At 40.5% G+C, this 10,709-nt stretch overlaps 2 protein-coding genes and 1 pseudogene across 2 annotated transcripts; all 3 read left to right on the top strand.

Annotated features, from left to right (window-relative positions):
- The first annotated feature begins 1,339 nt into the window (after nucleotides 1-1,339).
- LOC103986435 (small ribosomal subunit protein uS7-like) lies at nucleotides 1,340-4,265 on the top strand (annotated as a pseudogene).
- Nucleotides 4,266-5,179: 914 nt separating this feature from the next.
- LOC135638839 (cytochrome b561 and DOMON domain-containing protein At4g12980-like) lies at nucleotides 5,180-7,347 on the top strand. Its single transcript, XM_065152309.1, has 3 exons — nucleotides 5,180-5,874; nucleotides 6,502-6,756; nucleotides 6,852-7,347. Exons 1-3 carry the CDS (start codon nucleotides 5,269-5,271, stop codon nucleotides 7,158-7,160), a joined length of 1,170 nt encoding a protein of 389 aa, XP_065008381.1. The 5' UTR covers nucleotides 5,180-5,268; the 3' UTR covers nucleotides 7,161-7,347.
- Nucleotides 7,348-9,081: 1,734 nt separating this feature from the next.
- On the top strand, nucleotides 9,082-10,444 carry LOC103986438 (HMG-Y-related protein A). Its single transcript, XM_009404457.3, has 2 exons — nucleotides 9,082-9,269; nucleotides 9,379-10,444. The coding sequence occupies exons 1-2, from the start codon at nucleotides 9,198-9,200 to the stop codon at nucleotides 10,165-10,167; spliced, it is 861 nt and encodes a 286-aa protein (XP_009402732.2). The 5' UTR covers nucleotides 9,082-9,197; the 3' UTR covers nucleotides 10,168-10,444.
- The last annotated feature ends 265 nt before the right edge of the window (nucleotides 10,445-10,709 follow it).

Genomic DNA, 10,709 nt, shown 5'->3' with positions numbered 1-10,709 from the left:
GATCGATCGATGTGCTCCTTCATGGTTTCTTTCTCCAACAGTATCATTAGCTTCACAGTCCTCCATGTTCTTCGTCATGATCTGTCGAGCTGTTCTTTTACCATGTTCATCAAAATATAACAAGTCACATATGACCGAAGAGAATGAAGAGTATCACAGCTTTTATGCATAGTTAATGATCATAATGTATAATGTATCAAAAAATGTAGCATATTATTGTACTGTATTCATTGTATGATAAGACTTTTTAATACTCTTAAGATATCATAAATATCCCTATCATCTTTCTTTTCTTAAGATACTACGACAAATAATGTCGGACGGTATATAACAAATGTAAACATCGTCATCTTCGTCGTCTTCTTTTACTACTTATTTTCTTAATATTCTATCGTAATGCTTCTTTTTCTCTTTCTTCTTTGGTCACTGAGTGTGACACAAGTGTGTTAGATTTCCGACCGATGAAATAAGAGGTTACGAGAAAAAAAATATTATTTTTCAAGAAAAATTATATTATATTATATATATGAGGTTTTCCTTAATAATTCTCCCATATATATAAATATAAATATGAATAAATCTATATATATAATAAATCCGTTCCAAAAAAAGAATAATTAAAGAAATATTCTTGCAAATAATTTGAGTTGTTGATAGTTCGATCAACCAATTGAAGAAATGAATAGTGATTTGGGCCAAAGCCCAGCATCCATTAACTTGAGGGATTTTTACACATGTATCCTTGAAAAATCATAAAAAAAAATATAATAAGATATACATATTCTTTCAAATATTAAAATCTTTTTTTTATATGATAGTCTATTTTCAACCTCGTATCTCTTTGATGTTCAAGTTAGACTAACCAATGGTTATATAATATGAAGAAAAAAAATCTAATCTCATTATCTAAGCTCGTATTTTTTTTTCTTAATTTTTGATGATTAAGAAAATATTTTATGTAACTATTGAAATTTTGTTAACATAGTGGCACAGTCAATTGTGGCTTTTGTTATTTTCTGATGACATGACTATCACAAGTTGATCTTTGGATTAGAGAAAATATTTTCGTATCAACAAATATCAGATAAGAATAATGTATTTAATTAGTATTTTTTAAGCTAACGTTCAAATGAAAATTAAGTATATATCCATTGCAAGAATATACTTATATACTTTTTTTTAATTTTAAATTTAAGAAAAATAATAAAATGTTATATTTGTAGGGAATATATATATATATATATATATATATATATAATCTTTTATGTATTTATTTGGATTTGCTTGTCTTGTATGTAACGTGGATTCATCTGTACCGTCCGCTTCGTGTGGATCTTCGTCTCGATGCAACTAGAACTCCACGGCACCCTTCCTTCTTTGGCTTCAGTCGCCACGAGGGTTTGGCCGCCGTGGTTTCGCTCCCCGTCGATCCTCCCCTGTTATTGCTCGAATCTTGAGCTCGGATTCCTGCGCGCACTGCTCCAATGGCGATCCAGCAGGATGTTAAGCTCTTCAATCGCTGGTCCTTCGACGATGTTGAGGTCCGTTCTGTTCTTTGTCCTTTTGGCTCGTAAACTGTTCCCTTCTGTCGAATGTAGTTGTTCTTTGATCCTTCGACCGTGTGATCGATACGCTTCATGCGAGATGGAACGGTATTGTATGTGGTTTGTCTTCTTTCACCTTTGTGTCACATCTGCTTTGTTTCATGAATGGTTATTGTTTCTTTTTCTTCTAATTTATGAATGGATTATGGTTATTGTATGTCTCTATATTTGTATATAGAATTTTCTCTTCGAGAGGCTCAGTTAGGAGGTTCTTATTGTTCTTTATTTGTTTCTAGGATAAATTGTTTGAAATAGGTCAACTATATAATGGTTTGAACGAATCAAATACAGGACGATGGAGAATCGATTGGATAACGTGAAAGCATTGTATGTCTGACGAAGATTTAAGAATTTAGATAAAAATAAACTAGGCTTTCCAGGGGTCGTACTTTCTGCTTAGTGACATTGGACCATCATGTACATCTTGGTTGGATCTTGCATTTCCTTTTATTAGGAGAAGTAGTGCTGTGGCATTCAGAGTAGAGTCTAAAACTGAATAATCTAGTGCTTTCTGCTGGTTACCCCCATATCTAATACATGAATTTTTTATGCTATTGTTTGTCAAGTTTTTGTTGGAAATATCTACTATATGATTAATGATCTTTTACAGAATGTATTGAATCTATAAACTATGTATAATGAAGAATGATTATTAGGTTTTGTTGTTGTCAAAATTTTAGCATCTTGTTTAAGATTTAATATGGATTTGGTCTTCTTAATTGTGTTGGCAACAACTTTGAATGAGATGATTTGAGCTTGAAGAACTTCATGTGTGCATCAGCTGAAAACAAAGTTTCAGGCTTTTTATTTTTTGTTTGGTCTTGTAGTTTATGAATCTTGGTAGAAGGTGATTTTTATCAGCATGGATATTAGAAGAATTAACCTTTAGAGCACTTGCAACATTGTTGATGTTATGTAATACAAACGAGAGGTAGTTCTTGCAATTCGAACATTGTGTTTGTCTATTCAGAGATGATAAAAATGACAAGATTATTGGATCTGATGAAAACATTTTGACAATTTCAATAGAGCATCAGTTGAAATATCAAGTCTATGCTCCTGTAAAACTGCCATAATATTTCAGCATATTATGGAAATTTGATCATTGAATGTCATAATTATTAATCGGCAAGAGGGTGAGCCTTGGTACAATAACTATGTACATTGATCCTCTCCGGATCTTGCATTGACGGGATATCGTGCACTGGGTATGCCTTTATAATTATTAATTGATATTGAGCTGGTAGACTCTTTAGTATATCTTTTTCTTTGAGTTCAAAGTGTTCATTACTCTTGTCATCTTATATTGGCTTGAGGATTTGTCAAGGATCCTTGATGAATAGAACTGGTATCAGTCTGCTTACATAATGCAGAACAACCTAGTGCATCTTGATGTATTCTTGAGATGTTCATTTACTCAAAAAATTTGAATGATCGATATAGTCCTCCTGCCTTGTTTATGCATGATGCTTTGGTCAGGGAAACTTTAGACTTCAATATGTCAAATATCGTAGTGGGTGCTCTATTAATATGATTTTGTTTATGGTATATTGTCTGCTAAAATTTCTAATTCGTTATTGACTAGTTGCGTTAAGACAAAAACAGTCAATTTGTTCTTATCCTAGTACATATGCTGTGGATACTGGGATCAATCCTATTCTCCTCAAAATGCAGGTCAGTGATATCTCACTTGCAGACTACATTGCCGTGACTCTTCCAAAGCATGCCACTTATCTTCCACATACTGCAGGAAGGTACTCTGTTAAGAGGTTCCGTAAGGCTTAGTGCCCAATTATCGAAAGACTAACCAATTCACTGATGATGCATGGTCGTAACAATGGGAAGAAGCTTATGGCTGTTTGCATTGTTAAGCATACAATGGAAATTATTCATTTGCTTACTGATGCAAACCCAATTCAAGTTATTGTGGATGCAGTTATTAACTGGTAATTGCACTTTTTGTATCTAGTTTGAAATGCATCTTTTTCTAGTGATGCAAGTTACTGTTAAAGTATTGAATTATGTACTAAATAGTGGCTTCCAATCATGATTTTTCAGAATTTGTGTGCCTTAGTCTCTCAACTGCTTTTCTCCCAAGTTTGAATGTGATAAATACAGTTCGTTCTTAAAAATGGATGTATTTCTTATGCTATTGTTTTCATATCAGTGGTCCAAGAGAAGATGCGACTCGAATCGGTTCTGCTGGTGTGGTCCGACGTCAGGCGGTTGATATCTCACCATTGAGGCGAGTCAACCAGGCGATTTACCTTCTCACAACTGGTGCTCGTGAAAGCGCTTTCCGAAACATCAAAACAATCGCTGAATGCCTCGCTGATGAATTAATTAATGCCGCAAAGGGTTCTTCCAACAGGTGAGACCTTCTATCCTTTGCTCTTGTAACCCGAGTATTCTTTTATTGGCGCATTTATCTTATCGTTGTCCTATTGCTCATGCTTTCAACAGCTATGCTATTAAGAAGAAGGACGAGATAGAGCGTGTCGCCAAGGCAAATCGTTGAGCGCATCATCATCTTTCTATTCTGTTTTGCCTTTGATTGGTGACTTTGTCTTCGATCTATCATGTTCGGTAAACAATGAACACCTCTAAACAAGAGGTTTTTGTTTATGGATTAAAATTTGGATTCAACTGAGTATTCCCATTTATCCCTTTGTTCCGAAGCTGAAATTGTTTTCTTTTTTCTGTATGCAAAGACGACACTTCAAAGTTGCTCCACAAAACATGCCTTTTGACGTAGATAATACAACAATTTACCTCCATGAGTTGGCAAGAACGCAATGCAACCTATTTGGAAGATCCACCTGCTAATGATATCCACTGCATTTTATCCATACAAATGCATGACATTGATTGGAGGTGATATATGTCCCACGAACACTTTGAGTTATATATATATGTTCGACCTTTTTATTACATGTCAAAGTTACGAAGTTGTAATCATGCTACTAATTTGTTCCACATGTCGGTCTTCGTAGCGTCCGTTACAATGTTTATGACGGCCGGTACGTTGGCACGGCCAGCACTTCTCGAAGCGTCATGCGGACGCCACGCTGGCCTCATCACCAAGGCGAATATGGTAACTTTACCGCCCCCACCGCTGTTGCTTCCATTCGCATCTCTGTTATTTAATCCTCAGCGGTCAACGTACCGACCCGACGCACCAGCATATCACATGTGAACGACGTGACGCGCGGCGCCCAACTCTTCCCACGTCCCCCCGGCGTTCACACGCCAAGTCTCTCCTCTCTGTACCCTCTGCTTTCATCGTATCGTCAGGAAGCGTCGGGCACACACGCACTCGGTGGGTCCCGTCGTGGGTACGAATGCGCTGGCGGTAGGTGTGCCGTCACTTCCGTCTTCGTTTCCTTTAACTTTTTTTATTTTGGTAACACTAATTATAAAGTGTACGCCCATAGGGTGGCGGCGAAGCCTCAATTCGCTCCCTCGGTGTCCCCTTCAGTGGAGTACAGATTGCTAAAATTTTGGGTGAGAATAACGATTCCCCGATTGCGCCTCCCCAACCTCTCACTTCCCCCTTTATAAAGCGCGAGCTCGAAGCTTTGCCTCACTCGCCACTCGCCCTTCTCAGAGAGAACGAGAGAAGCATCTGAAGAAGAAGACGAAGCGTAGGGTCTTTCCCGGAGCCATGGACGCTCCACGGTTTCAGCTCGCGTTCCTGGTCATCTTCGCAGTAGCATCGTCCGCCGCTGCCGCCGGCGCGTGCTCATCCGTGACCTTCTCCTCGAACCGCGTCTACGCCGCCTGCAGCGACCTCCCCCACCTCTCCTCCTCGCTCCACTGGTCCTTCGACGCCACGGCGGCCACCCTCTCGCTGGCGTTCGTGGCGCCGCCGCCCAAGCCGGAGGGCTGGGTGGCGTGGGCGATCAACCCTACCGCCGACGGCATGATCGGGTCCCAGGCCCTGATCGCGTTCCACCAGCCCAACGGGTCGATGGGGGTACGGACGTACAACATTACCGGCTACGGGTCCATCGCGGAGGGGGCGATCGACTTCCAGACCTCGGATCTGGCGGCAGAGTACTCCGGCGGGGTGATGCGGGTCTTCGGGAAGGTGAAACTGCCAGCGGGGACCACGGCGGTGAAGCAGGTGTGGCAGGTGGGATCGTCGGTGGCGGATGGGGTCCCCCAGCAGCACGCCATAGCGCAGGAGAATATACAGTCCAAGGGAAAGCTGGATCTCATCAAAGGGGCGGTCTCCGGCTCCGAAGCTTCCAGTTCCAGGAACAAGAATGTGAGTAGAACTCTTTGCTTGGGACTCCCCTCCCCCTTATTAATTTTGGTCGATATTATTGGTTAATTTGCAATCAATTTTTACTTAGAATACTTCATAGAAAAATTTCATTTTTAATTCCTTTTTTTTTTGTGGAGAAGGATTTAAGGGGAAAAAAAATCAATAGTTAAATACTTTGAACTTTACCACTTATACTCAAAGAGTATAAATACTTTAAATCTTGCTTTTGACAGCCGATGATAATATGCATTGTCCTATAAGTGATAGGTCTCAAGAACACATGATAAGCTACAGTAGTGAGCACTATGATGATCCATGCTCTTTTTTCTTTGGAGAAGTTGCCGTCATCGTCACATACAGATCATTGTCACCTCTATGAATTCCATGTTGATAAGATTTGGGGATAGTGATTGTCAATTTTCCTAATATAAACATTACTGATTGAGATGGAAATATGCATTCTTGTCACTTGGCAAAGTTGTATTACACTAGAATACCACCTTAAATTGGAAAAGGATTTGTTCTATAGAGCAACTACAGCACGAAAGCTGTGTTAGATGATGGAATTGAGCTTTGCTTAGAGACTGGTGCTTGCATCTGGATGTTCAATGTTTGTCTTCTGCACAGGTACATGGAGTTCTGAATGCAGTGAGTTGGGGGATTCTGCTTCCAATTGGTGCAATCTTCTCTAGATACCTGAAAACATTCGAGTCTGCCGATCCTACATGGTTTTATCTTCATGTAACATGCCAGATTATTGGCTACGGTGTTGGAGTTGGTGGCTGGGCTACTGGCCTCAGTCTTGGTAGCAAATCTAAGGGAATCGAGTACACGACTCACCGGAGCATCGGCATGGCCCTTTTCTCTCTTGCCACCTTACAGGTAACACTGATTGAAATTTAGTCTGGATTAACATCTGATGCAGCAACATCGGATGAATGAATGTGCAGCATTGGCCTCATTGTTTAACTCCGCAGGTGTTTGCGCTATTTCTGAGGCCAAACAAGGATCACAAGTACAGATTCTACTGGAACATCTACCATCACTTGGTGGGATACACAGTCATTATCTTAGGCATCATCAACGTCTTCCAAGGCCTGGACATCTTGGGCGTCGATCATAAATGGAGAGCGGGATACATCATTGCCATTTGCATTCTAGGTGGCATCGCCTTGTTCTTGGAGGTTGCTACCTGGATTGTAGTTCTCAAGAGGAAGTCTGATGGCTCCACAAGGCCCTATGGTGAATCCACTTCTAATGGTGTGCAAAAGCCATTGTCAGTCTGAGTCAACTAATTCACTCTTGTGATCTATTTGTCTCGGAGCAGATTTTTAGTAGAGTGTAGTGGAATGCTGCTAGTTTGCTATCAATGATTTAGGATGATGCTGAGAGTTCTTGAGCTTTTGGGCTGTGTATTCATTCTCTACAAACCAATGAGCTTAGTATATATATAGTACATGGTTTTCTTTTTCTTGTTTGTGATTCCTAATTTGGATGATTGCTAATCTCAAAACACTTTAGTCTTTAAGAAATGACCAATAAAAATATTGCGTCTAAGAGATAATTTGATCAGTCGATCATTGGTGCGATTCGTATGTTCGCGAGGAAACATATTTGCATGATTTTATCTTTTTGGAATATACATGATAAGAGAGACACGACGGAATTAAATCAGATTAAGATTTATTTTAATTTTGAAACTAAAATTGATTTAGAATCAATTCGATTTATAATTTATAAAATTAAAATTATTTATTTTAAATCGAATATATGGATTCTGGGACGGACTAAATCCGACGATGTCATTCACGCCCTCGCGCATGACTTGATGGGAAGTCTTTCTCTGCTCCACTTGCTGCCAATGGTCCCAATCAATCAATCTCTCTCTCTCTCTCTCTCTCTCTCTCTCTCTCGCTGCCATTTGTCTGCTGTCAGAGCACTTGCGAACTGCTTCACACTCACATGTCGAGTGTTCCAACGTTAATGATAGACAAAACCTTCCAAACGGCAATGGAGGAGCGGATGGGTGAGCAGACACATTAACTCAGATTGCTTCTGCTATCATTCCATCTTTTCCATTGGACCATTCGTCGGTTTCCATTCAAACATGCTCATAATTAGGGTTTCCCATATCATGTCGAGTAATAGAGATTGAGCAGTGTCAACGTTTTTGATTCAACCGTATCAACTTATTGTCAAACGGTTAATTATATATTATCATCTATAATTAATTATCAAATATTTACTTTCAAAAATTATATTATTTTTTTATTTTTATAAAAATAAAAATATTTGATCTGATTGTTCTAACAAATTCTTATAAAATTATCTTTTTAATCTTCTATAGATTCTTAATATTTTGATTTCGTAAGTATAGAATACGAATCAAAATATAAAAGATATCTAATTATAAGAGATAATCTATAATTAATCGTACCAATCGACCTATATGTGTTCTTAGGTTAGCTCATAATTTATTTTTTTAATATGTTGAATCGTAATATTATGCAAAATAACCATACAACTTTAATGATAATAATTTATAGAAACAAAAGAAATCATGAGATTCAGTCCTTTCACTAAAATTCAAAAAGTGTTGTGTTTTATTTTTATAAAAAAATAATATAAATAATATTTTTAGAAAAAAATAATTTTTTTGGGTGGTCAAGATAACATCAATAAGGATAAGGATGGGGATAATGGAAGAGTTAACCCATTAAAGCTGCAAAATGACAAATACCATTGTTTCCTTTCCAACAATAAATGCTTTAGAGAAGAAAGGGGAAGGGAGATAGACAACAACAAACACTCCTTAATGCAATCCCAACTCCACTAAACTCTGTGAGTTTTGTAGAGTTGAATTATGTGATAATCTTTGTTTTTTCTCCATCAAAAAATTTACAGTCACAACAATAGTCATATATATATATATATATATATATATATATATATATATATTTGAATTTGAATTAGGTTTTTTCTCTTAATTATGAGAGATATATTAGACCTTGGATTGGAGTGTTAGATCTTGTTTGGGTCAATGGAAGCCAGTCTCTCTCTTGTGCAATCCAAGAAAACCCTTGGAGAAATCTTGTTTCCAGCTCATGGATCCATGTGATGGATTCTCTCTCTATCTATCTCTAAATTCTCTCGCCATAAATTTACTCGTTTCTTTAGCTGTAAAGATACAGAGGAAGAGACAAAAAAAGACATTGAAATAGTAAAGCACCTCACCACCTTTCCACCTCTCGCTCTCTCTCTCTCTATCTCTCGCCTGCCTCGCCTCTTCTGCTTCACTCCTGTCCGTTAAATCTCCGGTTCAAATGGTAGTCGCCTCCGCCACTCCTCCGCCGGCCACCGCCGGCCGCCAAAGGCAACACCCTCCATACAAAGAGGTGGTGAATGCGCTTTTCTTCCGTCCTTCCTTTTACTACTCGTCTGTGTGTGTGTGTGTGTGTGTGGCGATGATGCCGATCTGGTTTGCTTTTCCTTCATGTTGAGCAGATGATAGTGAGAGCCATCAAGTCGCTGAAGGAGAAGCGCGGATCGAGCGCCAGAGCCATCGGCAAGTTCATCCGTGACACCTACTCTGACCTCCCTGGAAGGCATGCCGCCCTTCTCAAGCTCCACCTCCGCCGCCTCAGGAGCCAGGGCGGCCTCCGCATGGTCAAGAAGTCCTACAAGATCTCTGCCTCCGGCCCCGAGTCCCCTGCAGCTGGCGAGAAGCGGAAACGGGGTCGCCCTCCCAAAACCGCCGAAGCGGCGGCGGTGGATGGTAAGCGGAAGCGCGGTCGGCCCCCTAAAGTCAATGCGGCAGCTCCTGCGTCGGGTTCTGGTGCCACGGTGTCGACCCCGAAACGGAGGCCCGGCCGCCCTCCCAAAGGCGGAGCGACGGCTTCCCCAGCTCTTCAGAAGCGGAAGCCAGGTCGGCCATCAAAAGCATCTTTGGCGTCAGCTCAATCCGGCGAAACGCGGAAGCGGGGTCGGCCGCCGAAAGCATCGGTGGCCGCAGCCCAATCGGGTGGAACGCGGAAGCGTGGTCGGCCACCCAAAGCGGCCACAAAAGATGCTTCGTCTGCCCTAAAGCGGAAGCCCGGTCGCCCACCGGGAAGCGCGGCTTCCACACCGAAACCGGGTGGGGCGCCCCAAAAGAGACGCGGCCGCCCCAAGAAGACGCAGCCGCTCGATCAGCAGCAGGGCGTGCCATCGCAGAATAATGTGGCAAGGGGGACGGAGACGGTGACGCCTACCGAGAAGCGGCGTGGGAGGCCTCCCAAGAAGAAGGTTTCGTGAGCAGCTGCGGAAGAGAGAGGAGGAACTGAACAAGAGCAGGAAGGTTTGAATCCCTCTTCTCTGAGCTAATGCACTAACACTTAGTTGTTTGATGCTTAATTGTGGTTCTTTCGGTAGCATGCCAAGACATTAGGCAGATGTCATGTTGATTTAATGCTTGTTTTGTGGATCATAATTCTGAAGCTAATTAACACTGTAGAAGGTAGTTGTATTGAATTCAGCTTGATGAAAAATACAAACTCGATCATAATTTACTTGTTTGGAGTATTTTAAGGCACTTTCGATTATGTTGGAATTGCTGTTGATTTATCAGTGCTGCTTTTTTTCTGGTGAAGTTGTTTCAACTACTTGATAACTTTGAGTTTACAGTGAGATGCTATTTAGGTTTCCGCAGTCGAAGAGTATATTCAGTTCTTCACTTTTGTACTTCTTGGTAGATTTGTACCTTCAGAGTGTCGATTGTTGTTGTTGAAGCTTGAAATGTAGCATTTACATTCTTCCTCAAGTGTGTGGCAAGATAGATGCTATTTAGGTTTCCGCAG

Source organism: Musa acuminata, chromosome BXJ3-5 (genome assembly GCF_036884655.1).
Source record: "Musa acuminata AAA Group cultivar baxijiao chromosome BXJ3-5, Cavendish_Baxijiao_AAA, whole genome shotgun sequence".
In the NCBI taxonomy this organism is placed as follows: domain Eukaryota; kingdom Viridiplantae; phylum Streptophyta; class Magnoliopsida; order Zingiberales; family Musaceae; genus Musa; species Musa acuminata.
The sequence above is the reverse complement of the archived record's forward strand: the minus strand, read 5'-3'. Positions and strand labels throughout refer to the sequence as shown.

Bases quoted from the DNA above. Each gene is read 5' to 3' on its own strand.
- LOC135638839 (XM_065152309.1), top strand. From the start codon at position 5,269: ATGGACGCTCCACGGTTTCAGCTCGCGTTCCTGGTCATCTTCGCAGTA. The intron at 5,875-6,501 runs GTGAGTAGAACT...TCTTCTGCACAG, and splicing joins CCAGTTCCAGGAACAAGAAT to GTACATGGAGTTCTGAATGC. The intron at 6,757-6,851 runs GTAACACTGATT...TTAACTCCGCAG, and splicing joins TCTCTCTTGCCACCTTACAG to GTGTTTGCGCTATTTCTGAG.
- LOC103986438 (XM_009404457.3), top strand. From the start codon at position 9,198: ATGGTAGTCGCCTCCGCCACTCCTCCGCCGGCCACCGCCGGCCGCCAA. The intron at 9,270-9,378 runs GTGGTGAATGCG...CATGTTGAGCAG, and splicing joins AACACCCTCCATACAAAGAG to ATGATAGTGAGAGCCATCAA.